The 24,231-nt window shown below is 42.1% G+C and overlaps 1 protein-coding gene across 1 annotated transcript; it reads right to left on the bottom strand.

Moving 5' to 3' along the window:
* Nucleotides 1-23,024: 23,024 nt before the first annotated feature.
* Nucleotides 23,025-24,123, bottom strand: LOC125548389 (probable WRKY transcription factor 56). Its single transcript, XM_048711998.1, has 3 exons — nucleotides 23,752-24,123; nucleotides 23,516-23,653; nucleotides 23,025-23,413 (listed from the first exon to the last, which is right to left on the bottom strand). The coding sequence occupies exons 1-3, from the start codon at nucleotides 24,030-24,032 to the stop codon at nucleotides 23,146-23,148; spliced, it is 687 nt and encodes a 228-aa protein (XP_048567955.1). The 5' UTR covers nucleotides 24,033-24,123; the 3' UTR covers nucleotides 23,025-23,145.
* Between the last annotated feature and the right edge of the window lie 108 nt (nucleotides 24,124-24,231).

Raw genomic sequence — 24,231 nt, 5'->3', positions numbered from 1 at the left:
AATCAAATTCTTGTAACAAGAGAACCCAACGAATAAGTCTAGGTTTAGCATCTTTCTTTTCCATAAGATATTTAATAGCAGGATGGTCTGTGTGAACAGTTACTTTGGAATCAACAATATAAGGTCTATATTTATCACAAGCAAACACTACTGCTAAGAATTATTTTTCAGTAGTAGCATAATTTCTTTGAGCATTGTCTAGAGTTTTACTATCATAATGAATAACATTTAGTTTCTTATCAACTCTTTGTCCTAGAATAACACCAACAGCATAATCACTAGCATCACACATAATTTCAAAAGGCAAGTTCCAATCAGGTGGTTGAACAATAGGTGCAAATATTAAGGCTTTCTTGAGTGTTTTAAAGGTTCTAAACAATCATCATCAAAAACAAAAGGAATATACTTTTCTAAAAGATTAGTAATAGGCCTAGAAATTTTAGAAAAGTCTTTGATAAATCTCCTATAGAAACCAGCATGACCTAGGAAACTACGATACCTTTGATGTCCTTAGGACATGGAATTTTCTCAATTGCATCAACCTTAGCTTGCTCCACTTCAATACCTCTTTTAGAAATTTTATGACCCAAGACAATACCTTCATTAACCATAAAGTGGCACTTCTCCCAATTCAAGACAAGATTTGATTGTTCGCATCTCTGCAAAACTCGCTCAAGATTGCTTAAACAATCATCAAAAGACTTCCCATAAATAGAAAAGTCATCCATGAAAACCTCAACAATCTTTTCACAAAAGTCAGCGAATATAGCAGTCATACATCTTTGAAAGGTAGCAGGTGCATTACATAAACCAAAAGGCATACGTTTATAAGCATAAGTTCCAAAGGGGCAAGTAAAAGTAGTCTTTTCTTGATCAGGTTGAGAAACAAGTATTTGTGAAAAACCAGAGTATCCATCTAGAAAGCAAAAGTGTGTGTGCTTAGATAATATTTCAAGCATTTGATCAATAAAAGGCAAGGGGTAATGATCTTTTCTAGTTGCTTTGTTTAATTTTCTGTAATCAATTATCATTCTATAGCCTGTAACAATTCTTTGTGGAATAAGTTCATTCTTATCATTAGGAACAACACTAATACCTCCTTTATTAGGGACACAATGAACAGGACTTACCCATCTACTATCAGCTATAGGATAGATTATACTTTCTTCTAGAAGTTTTAAGATTCCTGTTCTTACCACTTCCTTCATTTTCGGATTCAACCGACGTTGGTGATCAACAACGGGTTTAGCATCAGGTTCCATATTAATTTTGTGCTGACATAGAGTGGGACTAATGCCCTTTAAATCATCAAGAGTATATCCAATAGCAGCTCGGTGCTTCCTTAGAACTTCCAATAATCTTTCTTATTCATGTTCTGAAAGGTTAGCACTAATATAACAGGATATATCTTCTTTTCATCGAGATAAGCATATTTCAAAGTGTCTGGCAATTGTTTTAATTCAAACACAATATCACCTTTAGGTGGAGGAGGACCTCCTATAGTTTCAATAGGAAAATTGTGTGTAAGAAGAGGACGTTGTTCAAAGAAAACCTTATCTATTTCATTTCTTTCATGCATATGTAAATCATTTTCATGGTCTAGCAAATATTGTTCTAAAGGATCAGTAGGTGGAACAGCAATAGAAGCAAGACCAATTAATTCATCCTTACTAGGCAATTCTTTTTCATGATGATTTCTACTAAACTTGGAAAAATTAAACTCATGAGACTCATCACCAAAGCTAACACCAATAGTTTGTTTCTTACAATCTATCTTAGCACTAACTGTATTCAAGAAAGGTCTACCAAAGATAATGGGACAAAAGTCATCTTGTGGGGAACCAAGAACAAGAAAATCAGTAGGGTATTTTATTTTCCCACACAAGACTTCAACACCTATAATAATCCCAACTGGTGATATGGTGTCTCTATTAGCAAGTTTAATAGTAACCTCTATTTCTTCTATCTCAGCAGGTGCTATGTCTTTCATGATTTCTTCATATAAAGTGTAAGGAATAGCACTCACACTAGCACCCATGTCACATAAACCATGATAATAGTGATCTCCTATTTTAACTGAAATAACATGCATGCCAATAGCAGGTCTATGTGTATCTCTTTTATCAAGTTTAGCAATTCTAGCAGCTTCTTCACAGAAGTAAATAACATGCACATCCATATCTTCTTCCAGGAGATCTTTAACCATAGCAATACTAGGTTCAACTTTAATTTGTTCATCAGGTTTAGGTGTTCTAATATAGCTTTTTTAACCACAATTGAAACTTAACATGTTCCTTTATCCTAATAGGGAAAGGTGGTTTCTCAATATAAGCAGAAGGAACAATTGGATCAACATTATAAAGTATAGTTTCTTCTTTAACTGGTATTGATTCTTTAATTTCTTCCTTAATAGGTGGGTGATATTTAAACCACTTCTCCTTAGGGAGTTCAAAATGAGTAGCAAATGATTCACAAAAGGAGGCTACTATCTCAGAGTCAAGCCCATATTTAGTGCTAAACTTTTGAAAAGCATCGGTATCCATAAAAGATTTAACACAATCATACTTAAATTTAGTACCTGACTCTTTACCTTCATCGAGTTCCCAATCTTCAGAGTTGCATTTAATTCTTTCCAAAAGATCCCACCAGAATTCAATAGTCTTCTTCATAAATGAACCAACACAAGAAGTATCAAGCATGGTTTTATCATTACGAGAAAGCTGAGCATAAAAATTCTGGATAATAATTTCTCTTGAGAGCTCATGATTGGGGCATGAATATAACATTGACTTAAGCCTCCCCCAAGCTAGAGCGATACTTTCTCCTTCACGAGGCCAAAAATTATATATATAATTCCAATCATGATGAACTAGATGCATAGGGTAATTTTTTTGGTGAAACTCCAATTTCAAACGATTCCAATTCCATGATCCAATATCATCACATAGCCTATACCATGCCAATGTTTTTTCCTTCAAAGATAAAGAGAAAACCTTTCTCATAACTTCATCTTTGGGTAAACCTGCAAGCTTAAACAATCCACAGATTTGTTCCACATATATTAAGTGCATATCAGGATGTTCGGTTCCATCTCCTGCATAAGGATTAGCTAGCAGTTGTTCTATCATACCAGAAGGAATTTCATATTCAATATTTTTAGTAGGTGCAGTAGGTTGAGGGGTTGCTAATTGTGGTTCCGGACGAGGTGAAGATACCCCGAACAAACTCCTCAAAGGATTGTTTTACATAGAAAGTGACAATAAATTTCAGCACACTATATAAATGTTTCCTTACCAAATTCCACTTACCAAAGGCGCTTCACTCCCCGGCGCTTCACTACCAAATTCCACTTACCAAAGGCGCTTCACTCCCCGGCAACGGCGCCAGAAAATAGCCTTGATGACCCACAAGTATAGGGGATCAATTGAAGCTCTTTTCAATAAGTAAGAGTGTCGAACCCAACGAGGAGCAGAAGGAAATGACAAGTAGTTTCCGGTAAGGTATTGTCTACAAGTGCTGAAATTGTAAGTAGCGAGTAGTTTGATAGGAAGATAATTTGTAACGAGCAAGTAACGATAATAGTAAAAAAAAGTGCAGCAAGGTAGCCCAATAGTTTTGAGGCAATGGACAGGCCAAACGGTCTCTTATGATAAGCAAAGCGTTCTTGAAGGTACACGGGATTTTCATCTGGTCACTTTCATCATGTTGGTTTGATTTGTGTTTGCTACTTTGATAATTTTATATGTGGATGAACCGGTGCTTAGGTGTTGTTCTTACTTGAACAAACCTCCTACTTATGATTAACCCTCCCGCAAGCATCCGCAAGTATGAGAAAAGTATTAAGAATAAATTATAACCATAGCATTAAACTTTTGGATCCAATCGGTCCCTTACGGAATAGTGCATAAACTGGGGTTTAAGCTTCTGTCACTCTCGCAACCCACTATCTAATTGCTACTCCACAATGAATTCCCTTAGGCCCAAATATGGTGAAGTATCATGTAGTCGATGTTCACATGACACCGGTAAGGGAATAACTACATACATACTATCAAAATATCAAACACATATCAAGTTCACATGATTACTTGCAACATGATTTCTCTCATGACCTCAAGAACAAAAGTAACTACTCACAAATGATAAACATGTTCATGATCATAGGAGTATTAAATAGCATAATGGATCTGAACATATAATCTTCCACCAAATAAACCATATAGTAATCAACTACAAGATGTAATCAACACTACTAGTCACCCACAAGTACCAATCTATAGTTCTAGTAACAAGATTGAACACAAGAGATGAACTAGGGTTTGAGAGGAGATGGTGTTGTTGAAGATGTTGATGGAGATTGCCATCCCCAAGATGGGAGAGTTGTTGGTGATGATGATGACGATGATTTCTCCCTCGGGGGGGGGGGGGAGTTTCCCTGGCAGAATCGCTCCGCCGGAGGGAAAAAGTGCTCTTGCCCAAGTTCCACCTCGAGGCGGCGACGCTTCATCCCGAAAGTCCTCCTCTTATTTTTCTAGGTCAAAACCACTTATATACCAAAAGATGGGCACCGTAGGTGGGCCGACGAGGCCACAACCCACCAGGGCGCGCCTGGGGGGGCTGGCGCTCCCAGGTGGGTTGTGCCCACCTGGTGGCCCCCCTCTAGTGTTTATTGGCTCCAGTATTTCTTAAATAATCCATAAAAATCTCCGTAAGGTTTTAGCTCATTTGGAGTTGTGCAAAATAGGTGGCCTGACGTAGCTTTTCCAGCTGCCGGAATTCTCCCTCTTTGTGTGCTCCTTGCAAGTTATGAGAGAAAAGGCATTAGAATTACTCCAAAAAGCATTATTATGGATAAAAACATTATAAATAACAGTAAGAAAACATGATGCAAAATGGACGTATCAGCAGGGGCCGGGCGCCGCTGGGGCGCAGGGGCGGCCGTGGCGGGGCGGCGAGCTGGGGCGGGTCGGGCGCTGGGCGGGGGCGGGGCGACAAGCCAGGCCAGGCGGCGCGCTGGGGCGGGGCGGTGGGGGTGAGGCGGTGGGGCGGGGCGGCGTGGCGGCGGGGCAGTGGGTGATGGGGCGTGGCGGGGGGGGCACCAGGGCGATGGGGCAGGGCGGCGTGGCTGCGGGGCGGGGCAACAGTCGGGGGTGGCGCGAGTGGTGAAGGCCAGGAGATTGAGAGAGATAGAAGGGAAAGAGATAGGGGTGGGGGCGCGGGTGCAGCCCCTTTTCTGCTAGTAGGTCACAGCTCTTTGCCGTCTGCTAGCAGATGGCAAAGAGCGTACCTAGTGGGGTTGGGCCGGGGGAAACGGCCATTAAAACGGTTAGTTTCTTTGCCGTTTGCTGGCAGATAGCAAAGAATCTTTGCCGTCTGCTAGTAGACGGCAAAGAAACTAGCCGTTAAGTCATCCTCGTAAGCCTGCCACCCGCCCTCTTTGCCGTCAGCTAGCGGATGGCAAAGAACTGGCTGATGGCAAAGCCTACCTTTGCCATCCGCTTTCTGGTGGCTGATGGCAAAGCCTTCCTTTGTCGTCCGCTAGCTGACGACAAAGAGGCGGCGGACGGCAAATCTGCTGATTCCAGTAGTGATCATGTGGTGAGGAAAGATCTAGGCACATATTTCCAGTTTAATATATATAGCATGAGTTATTATTGTTGACATCACCCTTGAGGTGAATATGTTGGGAGGCGAAACTATAAGCCCCTATCTTTCTATGTGTCCGGTTGAAACGTTTTGCTCATGTGTACGCAGTGAGTGTTAACAATCATAGAAGACTATATGATGGTTGAGTATGTGGACTTGCCTAAAGGCTCCGATACGTGACCCTTCCTGAAAAGATGGTGAATTGTAGTTGCAAAGTTGACTGAGAACATGGTTTGTTGGTTTTTACTAGAGTTTTTGCTTTATACTTCAATAGTGTGATGAATTGTCACTTATTCATGAGAAGTCTATGATAAAAGTTTTATGCTTAAGTCTGTTGTTGTTATAATAATGAAAATGATGCTTCTATGTCCGTATTTTGTTTTTATCGACACCTCTCTCTCTCTAAGCATGTGGACATGTTTTTCGGTTTCGGTTTTCTCTTGAGGACAAGCGAGGTCTAAGCTTGGGGAAGTTGATACGTTCATTTTGCATCATGTTTTCTTACTATTATTTATGATGTTTTTATCCATAATAATGATTTTTGGAGTAATTCTAATGCCTTTTCTCTCATAATATGCAAGGTATACACAAAGAGGAAGAATTCTGGTAGCTGGAAATCTGGACCTGGAAAAGCTACGTCAGGCTACCTATTCTGCACAACTCCAAACAAGCTGAAACTTCATGGGGATTTTTTCTCAAATAAATGAATAATATTGGAACAAATAACTACCAGAAGGGGCCCACCAGGTGGGCACAACCAATCATGCCTGGTGGGTTGTGCTCACCCAAGCCCACCTCCGGTGCCCGTCTTCTGATATATATATATAAGTCATTTTTGACCTAGAAAAAATAGGGGAGGACTTTCGAGACGGAGCGCCTCCGTCTCGAGGCGGAAATTGGGCAGGAGCACTTTTGCCCTCAGGCGGAGCGATTCCGCCGGGGGAACTTCCCTCCCGGAGGGGGAAATCATCGTCATCATCATCACCAACAACTCTCCCATCTTGGGGAGGGCAATCTCCATCAACATCTTCAACAGCACCATCTCTTTTCAAACCCTAGTTCATCTCTTTTGTTCAATCTTGTTACCGGAACTATAGATTGGTGCTTGTGAGTGACTAGTAGTGTTGATTACATCTTGTAGTTGATTACTATCTGGTTTATTTGGTGGAAGATTATATGTTCAGATCCAATATGGTATATAATACCCCTCTGATCTTGAGCATGATTATCATTTGTGAGTAGTTACTTTTGTTCATGCGGTCACGGGAGAAATTATATTGCAAGTAATCATGTGAACTTGATATGTGTTCGATATTTTGATAGTATGTATGTTGTGATTCCTTTAGTGGTGTCATGTGAACGTCGACTACATGACACTTCACCATATTTGGGCCTAAGGGAATGCGTTGTGGAGTAGCAATTAGATGATGGGTTGCGAGAGTGATAGAATCTTATGTAGGGTTTCGTAGTAATTTCAAAAAAATTCCTACGCGCACGCAAGATCATGGTGATGCATAGCAACGAGAGGGGAGAGTATGATCTACGTACCCTTGTAGATCGACAACGGAAGCGTTTGGTTGATGTAGTCGTATGTCTCCATGGCCCAACCGATCAAGCACTGAAACTACGGCACCTCCGAGTTCTAGCACACGTTCAGCTCGATGACGATCCCCGGACTCCAATCCAGCAAAGTGTCGGGGAAGAGTTCCGTCAGCACGACGGCGTGGTGACGATCTTGATGTACTACCGTCGCAGGGCTTCGCCTAAGCACTGCTACAATATTATCGAGGACTATGGTGGAAGGGGGCACCGCACACGGCTAAGAATATGATCACGTGGATCAACTTGTGTCTCTAGGGGTGCCCCTGCCTCCGTATATAAAGGTTCAAGGGAGGGGGGCCGGCCGGCCAAGGTGTGGCGCGCCCCCTCTCCTTGTCCAATTCGGACCAAGGGGGGGAGGGGCGCGCGGCCCATCTCTGGCCACCTCTCCTCTCTTCCACTAAGGCCCACTAAGGCCCATATACCTCCCGGGGGGTTCCGGTAACCTCCCGGTACTCCGGTAAAATCCCGATTTGACCAGGAACACTTCCGATATCCAAACATAGGCTTCCAATATATCAATCTTTATGTCTCGACCATTTCGAGACTCCTCGTCATGTCCGTGATCACATCCGGGACTTCGAACAACCTTCGGTACATCAAAATGCATAAACTCATAATATAACTGTCATCGTAACCTTAAGCGTGCGGACCCTACGGGTTCGAGAACAATGTAGACATGACCGAGACACGTCTCCGGTCAATAACCAATAGCGGAACCTGGATGCTCATATTGGCTCCTACATATTCTACGAAGATCTTTTATCGGTCAGACCGCATAACAACATACGTTGTTCCCTTTGTCATCGGTATGTTACTTGCCCGAGATTCGATCGTCGGTATCCTATACCTAGTTCAATCTCGTTACCGGCAAGTCTCTTTACTCGTTCTGTAATACATCATCCCGCAACTAACTCATTAGTTGCAATGCTTGCAAGGCTTAAGTGATGTGCATTACCGAGTGGGCCCAGAGATACCTCTCCGACAATCGGAGTGACAAATCCTAATCTCGAAATACGCCAACCCAACATGTACCTTTGGAGACAACTGTAGAGCTCCTTTATAATCACCCAGTTACGTTGTGATGTTTGGTAGCACACAAAGTGTTCCTCTGGCAAACGGGAGTTGCATAATCTCATAGTCATAGGAACATGTATAAGTCATGAAGAAAGCAATAGCAACATACTAAACGATCGGGTGCTAAGCTAATGGAATGGGTCATGTCAATCAGATCATTCAACTAATGATGTGATCCCGTTAATCAAATAACAACTCTTTGTCCATGGTTAGGAAACATAACCATCTTTGATTAACGAGCTAGTCAAGTAGAGGCATACTAGTGACACTCTGTTTGTCTATGTATTCACACATGTATTATGTTTCCAGTTAATACAATTCTAGCATGAATAATAAACTTTTATCATGATATAAGGAAATAAATAATAACTTTATTATTGCCTCTAGGGCATATTTCCTTCAGTTTAAACCCTAGTTTATGCGCTATTCCGTAAGGGACCGATTGGATCCAAAAGTTTAATGCTATGATTAGAATTTATTCTTAATACTTTTCTCGTAGTTGCGGATACTTGCGGGAGGGTTAACCATAAGTAGGAGGTTCATTCAGGTAAGAATAGCACCTAAGCACCGGTCCACCCACATATCAAATTATCAAAGTAGCGAACACAAATCGAACCAACATAGTGAAAGTGACTAGATGAAATTCTCGTGTACCCTCAAGAACGCTTTGCTTATCATAAGAGACCGTTTTGGCCTGTCCTTCGCCTCAAAAGGATTGGGCTACCTTGCTGCACTTTTGTTACTACTATCATTATTTGCTCGTTACAAATTACTTTGCTATCAAACTACTCTGCTACTTACAATTTCAGCACTTGCAGACATTACCTTGCTGAAAACCACTTGTCATTTCCTTCTGCTCCTCGTTGGGTTCGACACTATTAAGCAAATGATTAAGGACAAACATGCAGCGAGTTTTGAACTATGGGTAGCCAATAACATGTAATGATGTTTTCCTATTTTTTGAGAACTGGCATTAGTTAAGCAACATGCTTTTTTGTTTCTTTTTCTTTTTTTCTCTTTCCTCATCGCCATTGTAACATACTATTTATGCATGGAAACTTACCATATAACAATTGTGCTATGGTTTGCGGGTCCAAAGAAACGTGTAAGTCAACGGTTAAAAACTAAGCTTCTAGAGCAACATTGTTTGCAACAATGAATTGCGTACGAGATAGTGAAGGTGAGTGGGTAGCAAAGACAGTATTGGAATTATATTGCACTTCTTGATTTATGAATTATGTTTTAAGAAAATATCAACTATGATAGAGTGTGAAGGAAAATTATACTAGTTGAAGAGTTCACAATAGTGCATTTCAAAATGTTTGAACCTAAAAGTATGGCGGGGTAAAGAGCAGCAATATGTAATAGCATATGGATATACGATTAAGAGACTGTGTGGCGTCTTGATATTTCTCCGACATATCTATAATTTTTGATTGTTTCATGCTATTATATCATCAATCTTGTACGCTTTATATGCAATGGAGAGGCAATTCCCTATGGATGGTGGTAGCTGCGCACACATGGTGGCACCTACACAACCTTTGGCATAAGTGCCTTTTTATATATATGGGATGCCGGGTTTCTTTTGGCATTGGCACAAGTGCATTTTTGTTGTATAGAAATGACTTTTGTCACTTCTCTTTGTCTGTTTTATTTTCTTTTTGACACAAGTGCCTTTTCATTGTGTAGAAAGGGCCTTTTCTCACTTCTCTCGGTATTTGTGCTTGCCTTTTTATCATAATTGCATGTTTGCTTGCCTGGTTGGTCCAAAGTCACGATATTTTATTTATAGAGTTATTTTTCATAGTCCAAAATAATTTATGAAGAAAATTAGAGATCAAAATTAGGACCGCGCGTAGCTACCACCATGGGTAGCAAATTATTTCTGATATGCAATTTTATATCATTTTTGGAAACTAACCTATTAACCCAGTGCCTAGTTCCAGTTGTCGTTTTCTGCATGTTTTTTGTTTTACAGAAAATCCCTACCAAACGAAGTCCAAACACGGTGAAACTTTTCATGATTTTTCTGGAACAGGAGGGGCCCTAGAAGCTTCGGGGGAGGACCAGAAGCCAGACAAGGATATGATAAGGCAACATGGCGTGCCTATGGGAGTAGGTGCGCCCTGATGTCTTGTTGGCCCCTCGTGGCTCTGTTTGGCCTAATTCTAGCTCCATATATTCCCAAATATTCCAAAACCCCCAGAGCTATACCCGAAACAATAATCCACCGCCGCAAGCCTCTGTTCTTCCTCGATCCCATCTTGAGCACTACAAAAAACACTTTCATGATGATACATGTTTGTCATTGTAGGTCACATTTTCTGTTATGCATGTACATCCGTGGCGAATTTATGACAGAATGAAGATAGTCATACCTATGCTATCGTACAAGTGTTCCATGACAATACTAAAATTATCATCGCAGAAGCGTCCACTTTCACGACGATAAATGGCACGTCATGCAAGTGTTTTCGTCAAGAGTAACCGACATGTGGCATCCACCGTAACGAGTCGATGTTAAGCTATCGGGTGTAGGTTTGGATCTATTAACCTGTTAATAGCCAGGACCAATGGCGATTTTCCACGTGTAAAATTCTCATTCGCTAAAGGAACCACGTGCCAGTTCTAAGTTGCTACAGATGTCATCCATTCAATGGGCGAGAGATGCTACGTTGACACGTGGCACGACCCAACAGTGGCTCATTTTCATAAAAAGGTCCCCCAGTCAAAGTTAGCAGGCTCGCCCATTTAGGGCTCCTACTTGTGAGCTGCGTTGGGATTTATCCCGAAGAGGAAGGGTAAAGCAATATGGTAGCGGATAGTATTTCCCTCAATGAGAACCAAGGTTATGGAACCAATAGGAGAATCAAGCAAATTCCTATTAAGCAGTACCTATACACACAAGAGAAAATACTTGCACCCAACGCGGCAAGAGGGTTGTCAATCCCCTTGAACTCGTTACTTGCAAGGATTAAATCTGATAATGGTAGATAGATAAATTGAAAAGTAAAATAAAGAGAGTAAAATTGCAGGAAGGTACTTTTGGTTTTTGTAATATGATAAAAGTAAACACAGGGGTCATGTTTTCACTAGAGGCTTCTCTCTCATAAAGATAGCATATGGTGGATAGACAAATTACTGTTGGGCAATTGATAGAAAAGCTCAAAGTTGTGATGTTATTCATGGTAATGATCATGTATATAGGAATTACGTCTGTGACAAGTAGACCAAAACGATTCTGCATCTACTATTATAACCCCGCTTCAAGAGCGCTTCTATGCTTACCTCTATGTATTAAGTTCGTAACAAACGGAGTAATGCATGAAGTATGATGACATAATGTACACAAAATAAAACCAAGCAATATGACTGAACCCCGTTGTTTTAACCTTGGTAGAAACAATACAAATATGTGCCTCGCTACCACTTCTGTCATGAGGTGAGGTGAAGGAAATATGCCCTAGAGGCAATAATAAAATTATTATTTATTTCCTTATATCATGATAAATGTTTATTATTCATGCTAGAATTGTATTAACCGGAAACATAATACATGTGTGAATACATAGGCAAACAGTATGTCACTAGTACGCCTCTACTTGACTAGCTCGTTGAATCGAAGATGGTTAAGTTTCCTAGCCATAGACATGAGTTGTCATTTGATTAACGGGATCACATCATTAGAGAATGATGTGATTGACTTGACCCATTCCGTTAGCATAGCACTTGATCGTTTAGTTTGTTGCTATTGCTTTCTTCATGACTTATACATGTTCCTATGACTATGAGATTATGCAACTCCCGTTTACCGGAGGAACACTTTGTCTGCCACCAAACGTCACAACGTAATTGGGTGATTATAAAGGTGCTCTACAGGTGTCTCCAAAGGTACTTGTTGGGTTGGCGTATTTCGAGATTAGGATTTGTCACTCCGATTGTCGGAGAGGTATCTCTGGGCCCACTCGGTAATGCACATCACTATAAGCCTTGCAAGCATTGCAACTAATGAGTTAGTTGCGGGATGATGTGTTACGGAACGAGTAAAGAGACTTGCCGGTAACGAGATTGAACTAGGTATTGAGATACCCATGATCGAATCTCGGGCAAGTAACATACTGATGACAAAGGGAACAACGTATGTTGTTATGCGGTTTGACCGATAAAGATCTTCGTAGAATATGTAGGAGCCAATATGAGCATCCAGGTTCCGCTATTGGTTATTGACCGGAGACGTGTCTCGGTCATGTCTACATAGTTCTCGAACCCGTAGGGTCCGCACGCTTAAAGTTCGATGACGGTTATATTATGAGTTTATGTGTTTTGATGTACCGAAGGAGTTCGGGGTCCCAGATGAGATCGGGGACATGACGAGGAGTCTCGAAATGGTCGAGACGTAAAGATCGATATATTGGACGACTATATTCGGACATCGGAAAGGTTCCGAGTGATTCTGGTATTTTCGGGAGTACCGGGGAGTTACGGGAATTCGTATTGGGCCTTAATGGGCCATACGGGAAAGGAGAGAAAGGCCTCAAAGGGTGGTCGCACCCCTCCCCATGGGCTGGTCCGAATTGGACTAGGGAGGGGGGTGCCCCCTTCCTTCCTTCTCCTTTTCCCTTCCCTTTCCTTCCCTCATACTCCTACTACTTGGAAGGGCTCCTAGTTCTACTAGGAAAGGGGGAATCCTACTCCCGGTGGGAGTAGGACTCCCCTAGGGCGCGCCATAGAGAGGGCCGGCCCTCCCCCTCCTCCACTCCTTTATATACGGGGGCAGGGGCACCCCAAAGACACAATAATTGATCTCTTGATCTCTTAGCCGTGTGCGGTGCCCCTCTCCACCATAATCCACCTCGGTCATATCATAGCGGTGCTTAGGCAAAGCCCTGCGTCGATAGAACATCATCGTCATCACCACGCCGTCGTGCTGACGGAACTCTCCCTCAAAGCTCGGCTGGATCGGAGTTCGAGGGACGTCATCGAGTTGAACGTGTGCAGAACTCGGAGTTGCCATGCGTTCGGTACTTGATCAGTCGGATCGTGAAGACGTACGACTACATCAACCGCGTTGTGCTAATGCTTCTGCTTTCGGTCTACAAGGGTACGTGGACAACACTCTCCCCTCTCGTTGCTACGCATCACCATGATCTTACGTGTGCGTAGGAAATTTTGAAATTACTATGTTCCCCAACAGTGGCATCCGAGCCAGGTTTTATGCGTAGATGTCATATGCACGAGTAGAACACAAGTGAGTTGTGGGCGATATAAGTCATACTGCTTACCAGAATGTCATACTTTGGTTCGGCGGTATTGTTGGATGAAGCGGCCCGGACCGACATTACGCGTACGCTTACGTGAGATTGGTTCTACCGACGTGCTTTGCAGACAGGTGGCTGGCGGGTGTCAGTTTCTCCAACTTTAGTTGAACCAAGTGTGGCTATGCCCGGTCCTTGCGAAAGTTAAAACAACACCAACTTGACAAACTATCGTTGTGGTTTTGATGCGTAGGTAAGAACTGTTCTTGCTCAGCCCGTAGCAACCATGTAAAACTTGCAACAACAAAGTAGAGGACGTCTAACTTGTTTTTGCAGGGCATGTTGTGATGTGATATGGTTAAGACGTGATGAGATATAAGTTGTTGTATGAGATGATCATGTTTTGTTGAAGTTATCGGCAACTGGCAAAAGCCTTATGGTTATCTCTCTATTGCATAAGATGCAAGCGCCAAATAATTGCTTACTTTATCGCTATGCGATAGCAATAGTTGCAAGAGCAATTGTTGGCGAGACAACCATGTGACGACACATTGATATAGATCAAGATGATGGAGATCATGGTGTCATGCCGGTGACGATGGAAATCATGACGATGCTTTGGAGATGGAGATCAAAGGCACAAGATGATGATTGCCATATCATGTCACGTATTATGATTGCATGTGATGTTTATCTTTTATACATCTTATTTTGCTTAGTTCGGCGGTAGCTTTATAAGATAATCTCTCACTAAATTATCAAGGTACAAGTGTTCTCCCTGAGTATGCACTGTTGCGAAAGTTCTTCGTGCTGAGACACCACGTGATGATCGGGTGTGATAGGCTCTAGTTCAAATACAACGGGTGCAAAACAGTTGCACACATGGAATACTCAGGTTAAACTTGACGAGCCTAGCATATAACAGAGATGGCCACGGAACACGGAGACCGAAAGGTCGAGCGTGAATCATATAGTAGATATGATCAACATAGTGATGTTCACCATTGAAACTACTCCATCTCACGTGATGATCGGACATGGTTTAGTTGATATGGATCACGTGATCACTTAGAAGATTAGAGGGATGTCTGTCTAAGTGGGAGTTCTTAAGTAATATGATTAATTGAACTTTAATTTATCATGAACTTAGTCGTGGTAGTATTAGCATATCTATGTTGTAGATCAATAGCTCGCGATGTTGCTCCCAGTTTATTGTGTTCCTCGAGAAAAATTATGTTGAAAAATGTTAGTAGCAATGATGTGGATTGGATCCGTGATCTGAGGATTATCCTCATTGTTGCACAAGAGAATTATGTCTTTGATGCACCGCTAGGTGACAGACCTATTGCAGGAGTAGAGGCAGACGTTATGAACGTTTGGCTAGCTCAATATGATGACTACTTGATAGTTTAGTGCATCATGCTTAACGGCTTAGAATTGGGACTTCAAAGATGTTTTGAATGTCATGGACCATATGAGATGTTCCAGGAGTTGAAGTTAATATTTCAAGCAAATACCCGAGTTGAGAGATATGAAGTCTCCAACAAGTTCTATAGCTAAAAAGATGGAGGAGAATAGCTCAAGCAGTGAGCATGTGCTCAGATTGTCTGGTATTACAATCGCTTGAATCAAGTGGGAGTTAATCTTCCAGATAAGATAGTGATTGACAGAATTCTCTAGTCACCATCACCAAGTTAGTAGAACTTCGTGATGAACTATGATATGCAAGGGATAACGGAAACGATTCCCAAGCTCTTCGTAATGCTGAAATCAACGAAGGTAGAAATCAAGAAAAATATCAAGTGTTGATGGTAGACAAGACCACTAGTTTCAAGAAAAGGGCAAAGGGAAGAAGGGGAACTTCAAGAAGAACGGCAAGCAAGTTGCTGCTCAAGTGAAGAAGCCCAAGTTTGGTCCTAAGCCTGAGACTAAGTGCTTCTACTGCAAAGGGACTGGTCACTGGAAGCGGAACTGCCCCAAGTATTTGGCGGATAAGAAGGATGGCAAAGGGAACAAAGGTATATTTGATATACAGATTATTGATATGTATTTTACTAGTGTTCGTAGCAACCCCTCGGTATTTGATACTGGTTCAGTTGCTAAGAGTAGTAACTCAAAACGGGAGTTGCGGAATGAACAGAGACTAGTTAAGGGTGAAGTGACGATGTGTGTTGGAAGTGGTTTCAAGATTGATATGATCATCATCGCACACTCCCCATACTTTCGGGATTAGTGTTGAACCTAAATAGGTGTTATTTGGTGTTTGCGTTGAGCATGAATATGATTTGATCATGTTTATTGCAATACGAATATTCATTTAAGTAAGAGAATAAATTGTTGTTCTGTTTACATGAATAAAACCTTCTATGGTCATACACCCAATGAAAATGGTTTGTTGGATCTTGATTGTGGTGATACACATTCTCATAATATTGAAGCCAAAAGATGCAAAGTTAATAATGATAGTGCAACTTATTTGTGGCACTACCGTTTAGGTCATATTGGTGTAAAGCGCATGAAGAAAATCCATGCTGATGGGCTTTTGGAATCACTTGATTATGAATCAGTTGATGCTTGTGAACCGTGCCTCATGGGCAAGATGACTAAGACTCCGTTCTCCGGAACAATTGAGCAAGCAACTGACTTATTGGAAATAATACATACTGATGTATGCAGACCGATGAATGTTGAGGCTCGCGGCAGGTATCGTTATTTTCTGACCTTCACAAATGATTTGAGCAGATATGGGTATATCTACTTGATGAAACATAAGTCTGAAACATTTGAAAAGTTCAAAAACTTCAGAGTGAAGTGGAAAATCATCATGACAAGAAAATAAAGTTTCTACGATCTGATCGCAGAGACAAATATTTGAGTTACGAGTTTGGTCTTCAATTAAAACAATGTGGAATAGTTTCACAAAATCGTGCCACCTGGAACACCACAGCATAATGGTGTGTCCGAACTTCATAACCGTACTATTATTGGATATAGTGCAATCTATGATGTTTCTTACCGATTAACCACTATAGTTTTGAGGTTATGCATTAGAGACAACTGCATTCACATTAAATAGGGCACCATCTAAATCCGTTGAGACGACACCATATGAACTATGGTTTGGCAAGAAACCTAAGCTGTCGTTTCTTAAAGTTTGAGGTTGCAATGCTTATGTGGAAAAATTTCAACCTGAGAAGCTCAAACCCAAATCGGAGAAGTGCGTCTTCATAGGATACCCAAAAGAAAATGTTGGGTACACCTTCTATCACAGACTCGAAGGCAAGACATTCATTGCTGAGAATGGATCCTTTCTAGAGAAGGAGTTTCTCTCGAAAGAAGTGAGTGGGAGAAAAGTAGAACTTGATGAGGTAACTGTACTTGCTCCCTTATTGGAAAGTAGTTCATCACAGAAATCTGTTCCTGTGACTACTACACCAATTAGTGAGTAAGCTAATGATGATGATCATGTAACTTCAGATCAAGTTACTACCGAACCTCGTAGGTAAACCAGAGTGAGATCCGCACCAGAGTGGTACGGTAATCCTGTTCTGGAGGTCATGTTACTTGACCATGACGAACCTACAAACTATGAGGAAGCGATGATGAGCCCAGATTCCGCGAAATGGCTTGAGGCCATGAAATCTGAGATGAGATCCATGTATAAGAACAAAGTATGGACTTTGATTGACTTGCCCAAAGATCGGCGAGCCATTGAGATTAAATGGATCTTCAAGAGGAAGACGGACACTGATAGTAGTGTTACTATCTACAAAGCTAGAATTGTCGCAAAAGGGTTTTCGACAAGTTCAAGGTGTTGACCATGATGAGAATTTCTCACTCGTATCTATGCTTAAGTCTGTCCGAATCATGTTAGCTATTGCCGCATTTTATGAAATCTGGCAAATGGATAAACAAAACTGCATTCCTTAATAGGATTTATTAAAGAAGAGTTGTATATGATGCAACCAGAAGGTTTTGTCGATCCTAAAGGTACTAACAAAATATGCAAGCTCCAGCGATCCATCTATGGACTGGTGCAAGCATCTCGGAGTTGGAATATATGCTTTGATAAGTTGATCAAAGCATATAGTTTTATACAGACTTGCGGTGAAGCCTGTATTTACAAGAAAGTGAGTGGGAGCACTACAGCATTTCTGATAAGTATATGTATGACATATTGTTGATCGGAGATGGTGTAGAATTATTCTGCAAAGCATAAAGGAATGTTTGAAAGGAGTTTTTTCAAAGAAAGACCTCGGTGAAGCTACTTACATATTGAGCATCAAGATCTATAGAGATAGATCAAGACGCTTGATAAGTTTTTCAATGAGTACATACCTTGACAAGATTTTGAAGTAGTTTAAAATGGAACAGTCAAAGAAGGAGTTCTTGCCTGTGTTACAAGGTGTGAAGTTGAGTAAGACTCAAAACCCGACCACAGCAGAAGATAGAGAGAGAATGAAAGTCATTCCCTATGCCTCAGCCATAGGTTCTATAAAGTATGCCATGCTGTGTACCAGACCTATTGTATACCCTGCCCTGAGTTTGGCAAAGGAGTACAATAGTGATCTAGGAGTAGATCACTGGACATTGGTCAAAATTATCCTTAGTGGAATAAGGATATGTTTCTCGATTATGGAAGTGACAAAAGGTTCGTCGTAAAGGGTTACGTCGATGCAAATTTTGACACTGATCCAGATGACTCTAAATCTCAATCTGGATACATATTGAAAGTGGGAGCAATTAGCTAGATTATCTCTGTGCAGAGCATTGTTGACATAGAAATTTGCAAAATACATACGAATCTGAATTTAGCAGACCCATTGACTAAACTTCCCTCACAAGCAAAACATGATCACAGCTTAGTACTCTTTGGGTATTAATCACATAGCGGTGTGAACTAGATTATTGACTCTAGTAAACCGTTTGGGTGTTGGTCACATGACGATGTGAACTATGGGTGTTAATCACATGGTGATGTGAACTATTGATGTTAAATCACATGGCGATGTGAACTAGATTATTGACTCTAGTGCAAGTGGGAGACAGAAGGAAATATGCCCTAGAGGCAATAATAAAATTATTATTTATTTCCTTATATCATGATAAATATTTATTATTCATGCTAGAATTGTATTAACCGGAAACATAATACATGTGTGAATACATAGGCAAACAGTATGTCACTAGTACGCCTCTACTTGACTAGCTCGTTGAATCAAAGATGGTTAAGTTTCCTAGCCATAGACATGAGTTGTCATTTGATTAACGGGATCACATCATTAGAGAATGATGTGATTGACTTGACCCAATCCGTTAGCATAGCACTTGATCGTTTAGTTTGTTGCTATTGCTTTCTTCATGACTTATACATGTTCCTATGACTATGAGATTATGCAACTCCCGTTTACCGGAGGAACACTTTGTGTGCCACCAAACGTCACAACGTAACTGGGTGATTATAAAGGTGCTCTACAGGTGTCTTCGAAGGTACTTGTTGGGTTGGCGTATTTCGAGATTAGGATTTGTCACTCCAATTGTCGGAGAGGTATCTTTGGGCCCACTCGGTAATGCACATCACTATAAGCCTTGCAAGCATTGCAACTAATGAGTTAGTTGCGGGATGATGTGTTACGGAACGAGTAAAGAGACTTGCCGGTAACGAGATTGAACTAGGTATTGAGATACCGACGATCGAATCTCGGGCAAGTAACATACCGATGACAAAGGGAACAACGTATGTTGTTATGCGGTTTGACCGATAAAGATCTTCGTAGAATATGTAGGAGCCAATATGAGCATCCAGGTTCCGCTATTGGTTATTGACCAGAGACGTGTCTCGGTCATGTCTACATAGTTCTCGAACCCATAGGGTCCGCACGCTTAAAGTTCGATGACGGTTATATTATGAGTTTATGTGTTTTGATGTACCGAAGGAGTTCGGAGTCCCAGATGAGATCGGGGACATGACGAGGAGTCTCGAAATGATCGAGACGTAAAGATCGATATATTGTACGACTATATTCGGACATCGGAAAGGTTCCGAATGATTCTGGTATTTTCGGGAGTACCGGGGAGTTACAGGAATTCGTATTGGGCCTTAATGGGCCATACGGGAAAGGAGAGAAAGGCCTCAAAGGGTGGCTGCACCCCTCCCCATGGGCTGGTCCGAATTGGACTAGGGAGGGGGGCGCCCCCTTCCTTCCTTCTCCTTTTCCCTTCCCTTTCCTTTCCTCATACTCCTACTACTTGGAAGGGCTCCTAGTTCTACTAGGAAAGGGGGAATCCTACTCCCGGTGGGAGTAGGACTCCCCTAGGGCGCGCCATAGAGAGGGCCGGCCCTCCCCCTCCTCCACTCCTTTATATACGGGGGCAGGGAGCACCCCAAAGACACAACAATTGATCTCTTAATCTCTTAGCCATGTGTGGTGCCCCTCCACCATAATCTACCTCGATCATATCGTAGCGGTGCTTAGGCGAAGCCCTGCGTCGATAGAACATCATCATCATCATCATGTCGTCGTGCTGACGGAACTCTCCCTCAAAGCTCGGCTGGATCGGAGTTCGAGGGACGTCATCGAGTTGAACGTGTGCAGAACTCAGAGGTGCCGTGCGTTCGGTACTTGATCGGTCGGATCGTGAAGACGTACGACTACATCAACCGCGTTGCACTAACGCTTCCGCTTTCGGTCTACAAGGGTACGTGGACAACACTCTCCCCTCTCGTTGCTATGCATCACCATGATCTTATGTGTGCGTAGGAAATTTTGAAATTACTACGTTCCCCAACATGAGGACACCGCAAAATTGAACCCACTACAAAGCATCTCTTCCACTGAAGATAAATTAATCTTGTTGGCCAAACCAAACGGATAGATTAGAGGAAATACAAAGCTATAACAATCATGCATAATAAGGTTCAACAAAGACTCAATTACTTTCAATGAATAATCTGATCATAAATCTACAATTCATCGGATCCCAACAAACACACCGCAAAATAAGATTACATCGAATAGATCGCCGAGGAGAACATTGTATTGAAGATCAGAGAGAAAGAAGAAGCCATCTATCTAATCACTATGGACCCGTAGGTCCGTGGTAGACTACTCACACATCATGGTGGTGTAGCAAGGATGACGTAGAAGGCCTCCGTGGTCGATTCCCCCTCTGGCAGAGTACCGGAAAATGCCTCCAGATGGGATCACGGAAGAACGGAAGCTTGTAGTGGTGGAAAAATTGTTTCCAATGGCTCTTTGTTGATTTGGGGATTTATGGGAATATATGGAAGTGGAATTAGGTCAAACAGAGCTGCATGGGATCCACAAGCTCAGGCAGTGCGCTCGCGCCGTGTGAGCTTGTGGCTCTCCCGTAGATCTTCTGGCCACCTCACGAATGTTCCAGGATCCCTTCTGGTTAAGAAAAAATCACCGTAAAGTTTCATCGTGTTTGGACTTCACTGGTATTGATACTCTGAAAAGCCAAAAACATGCAAAAAAAAACAACAACTGGCACTGGAGACTAGGTTAACAGGTTAGTCCCTCCAAAATGACATAAAATTGCATATAAAGTATCTAAGATTGGTAATATAATAGCATGAAACAATCAAAAATTATAGATACGTTGGAGACGTATCAGCATCCCCAAGCTTAATTCCTGCTTGTCCTCGAGTAGGTAAACGATAAAAATAGAATTTTTGATGTTGAATGCTATTAACATGTCAATCATGTAATCTCTTTATGGTAAAAATATTGAGAAACGATGAAGTAATTGATATCAACATAATAATATTCATGAATAGAAGAACATAATCATCACTTTTTCAAAATATACGATGCTCAACAAATGTTATCCCTACTCATTGAATTATGTAAGCATGGCATGACTCTACCTTCACCGCATTAAGATAAATCATGAGCACATTGATGCCAAACCAAGCAATTGGATTATAGTTTTTAACGCGCTTTAGCATTTTCAACTCCACTCAATACATGAGCGTGGATCATGGACATTAGCACTATGGGTGGAATAACATGCAGTGCTAGAGATATATAGGAGAAGTAAAAAAGGAAGAAAGGATCGCATCAACTCGGCGGATTGTTAGGCAATGGAGAGGCCATACAATCGATATCAATGCGTGAATTAGGGATTTCCATGCAACAGATGCACTAGAGCTTACAATCACACTGTCATGCATGCATACATGTAAAGTACATTGGTGGAGGGCAACCACTATTAGAGAGTAGAAATACGAAGGTGGGAAATCCAAAAAAATGCAATACAAAGATATTTGGCCCACATAGTGCTAGATGACTGCTCCCTATTAGAGGCCACCTTGTCGGTACCTAGCGCAACCGCACAATTTTCCGTTTCGGTTTGTGGTTATTTCGATAAGTGTGCTTCACCAATCCAATGCTTAGGAAACTACATGGTAGTGGAAATTCTCAGTTGAGTCAATGTATAGAGCTTTGCTCCAGTCAAATGTGCCAGTTGATAATAATAAGATCTGTAAGATGAAGATACCACTAGAGAATAAAATATTTGCATGATATCTTCGTCGCAAAGTCATTCTTACTAAAGATAAAGCTTATTAAGAGGAATTGGCATGGAAGTACGCAACTATTTTTTGTCAGCATGATGGGACAATAAAACACTTGTTGTTCCAATGCAAATTGGCTCATTATATATGGTGAGTCATCCAAATAGTTTCTGGCTTGTATCCTCCTTTTAGTGTTGTTAGTATATTTGGCAATTGGTTGCATGGAATGAATTACAGGTTTAGAATTCTTCTTAGGGTGGAGCGCTTGACGTTATCTGGTCGCTTTGGCTATTTGAAATGATAAGGTTTTTAAAGGTAAAAGTACTTCTCTTATGCAGGTTATCTACAGAGTATCGTGACACTTTATTTATGGTTGTCTCTACAACGTGTGGAGAACTAAGACCCGTTTACGAAGGTATGTACACGATTGCAGGCTATGGTGAGGATAACTTTGCCCAGTATGGATGACAACATGATCTTAGGATTGACCCTCCCCCCCCCCCTTGGGTTTAGGCGCTATACAGACTCTACATGTTTACTTGTATTCTCGCCTTTTTTAATATTCTGTTTTCAGAGTGAACATCGTTTGGTTATGTGCATCTCAGTAATGCAGATGCCAGGTGTAATGATTAAATCTTTTAAAGTCTCATTCGGTTTAGAGGAAACCAAGACGTTAGAATTGGGAGTAGTATAGGAATTTGATAGAATTGACACTTGCCATTATAAGGAACTGACTTGCATCATTTCTACGCGTAAAACAATCTTTGAGTGGATGCGTAGTTTCCTCTAAAACACAGGAAATAAATAGTATTCCTGTGAAATTCATGTATGCATTTCCTACGAACCGAATGCATTTGTAGGAAAAAATTCCTCTGGAACCCTTGTTACCAATTAGGCCTAAGTAATAAGGTGCCTCATACCAAAAAAGATAAAGATTGCGGTATTAATTACAAGTAAAGTACATTAATCAGTATCACATAATATCCTGTTCTCGAGAAAAAAGTCTCACATAATATCCTGAACATGTCAATTGTCAGATATCACGCTACCGGCGGCCTGCATCTTCATGGTGTCAAGAAAGCAACGGCGGCCTTGCACGGGTAGCGGCGACGACCCCTCGTCCACGCGCGTCTGCGCGAGCGATAGCGAGTATCCGGCGCATCCCCGCGGCGGCAGTGGCGCAAGGTGGTTGTGGACGCCGTCGTAGGTGGTGATGACGAAGCGCTCGTCATCGCGATCCCGCTCCACCCGCTTCTTCACGCGGCACCCCTCGCTGGAGCAACGGTAGTAGTTCCTGCTCGCCATCATCGCCCGCCGTCTCGTCAGAGAAGAGGATTAAAATGCGTATCAGCGCGGCTGGGCTTGGGCTGCATGCCGTGCGTGCGTGCGTGCGTACCTTGGGTTTGGGCTGTTCTTGACCATCTTCTTGCCGTACTTCCTCCAGCGGTACCCGTCGTCCAGCACCTCCACCTCCGACCTCGTCTTGAACGCGATCTTGCTGCCTTTGCTCCTCGCGTCGCTGCTGGTCAAGCTCCTGGACAATTGGACGACAGGATAACGAGGTTCAGACTTGAGAGCCACGCACTAGTAATGATAATGAAGGGAGACAGTTTCGATCTAACAAATACTTACGTGTTGATATTGTCGAGTCCTTGTGAACTACTAGTAGTACTTGCTGCTTTGCCGCTGTGGTGGCTGTCGGCCTGGGTTGGCGGCTGCTGCTGCTGCTGTGCGTGCAAGGGGTAGGAGGCTGTTGCTGCCTCCGCCAGGGAATAATACTCCTCGCCGAAATCAAAGCAGAATGATGATAGGTAGTTGGCGGCGGCCGCCATGTCGTCGTGGTCACCTCCGTCCGCATACCCACCGATCTGCTCGCCGGGGCTCACGGAGAGGAGGGACGAGTAGGAGGACATTGCGACAAGCCCACAAACCAGACAGACTCGCCTTCTTGAGCATGCGCAAGTGGTGAGAGCATGGCAACTCGTGTTCGGTTGACGAGCACAAAGCTATAAACGGCAACCAGATGACGCACACCGAGCCGGTCCGTGTTCAAACAGATGACGCACGAAGCTCAGTGGGAGCACACGAGCCAAGACTTTGCCTGGAAAACTC

Source organism: Triticum urartu, chromosome 3 (genome assembly GCF_003073215.2).
Source record: "Triticum urartu cultivar G1812 chromosome 3, Tu2.1, whole genome shotgun sequence".
In the NCBI taxonomy this organism is placed as follows: Eukaryota; Viridiplantae; Streptophyta; class Magnoliopsida; order Poales; family Poaceae; genus Triticum; species Triticum urartu.
The sequence above is the reverse complement of the archived record's forward strand: the minus strand, read 5'-3'. Positions and strand labels throughout refer to the sequence as shown.

Excerpts from the sequence above, each read along its gene's own strand:
- LOC125548389 (XM_048711998.1), bottom strand. The coding sequence starts at position 24,032 with ATGTCCTCCTACTCGTCCCTCCTCTCCGTGAGCCCCGGCGAGCAGATC. Across the intron at positions 23,654-23,751 it reads GGACTCGACAATATCAACAC|GAGCTTGACCAGCAGCGACG; the intron begins GTAAGTATTTGT and ends CCAATTGTCCAG. Across the intron at positions 23,414-23,515 it reads AAGAACAGCCCAAACCCAAG|GAACTACTACCGTTGCTCCA; the intron begins GTACGCACGCAC and ends GATGGCGAGCAG.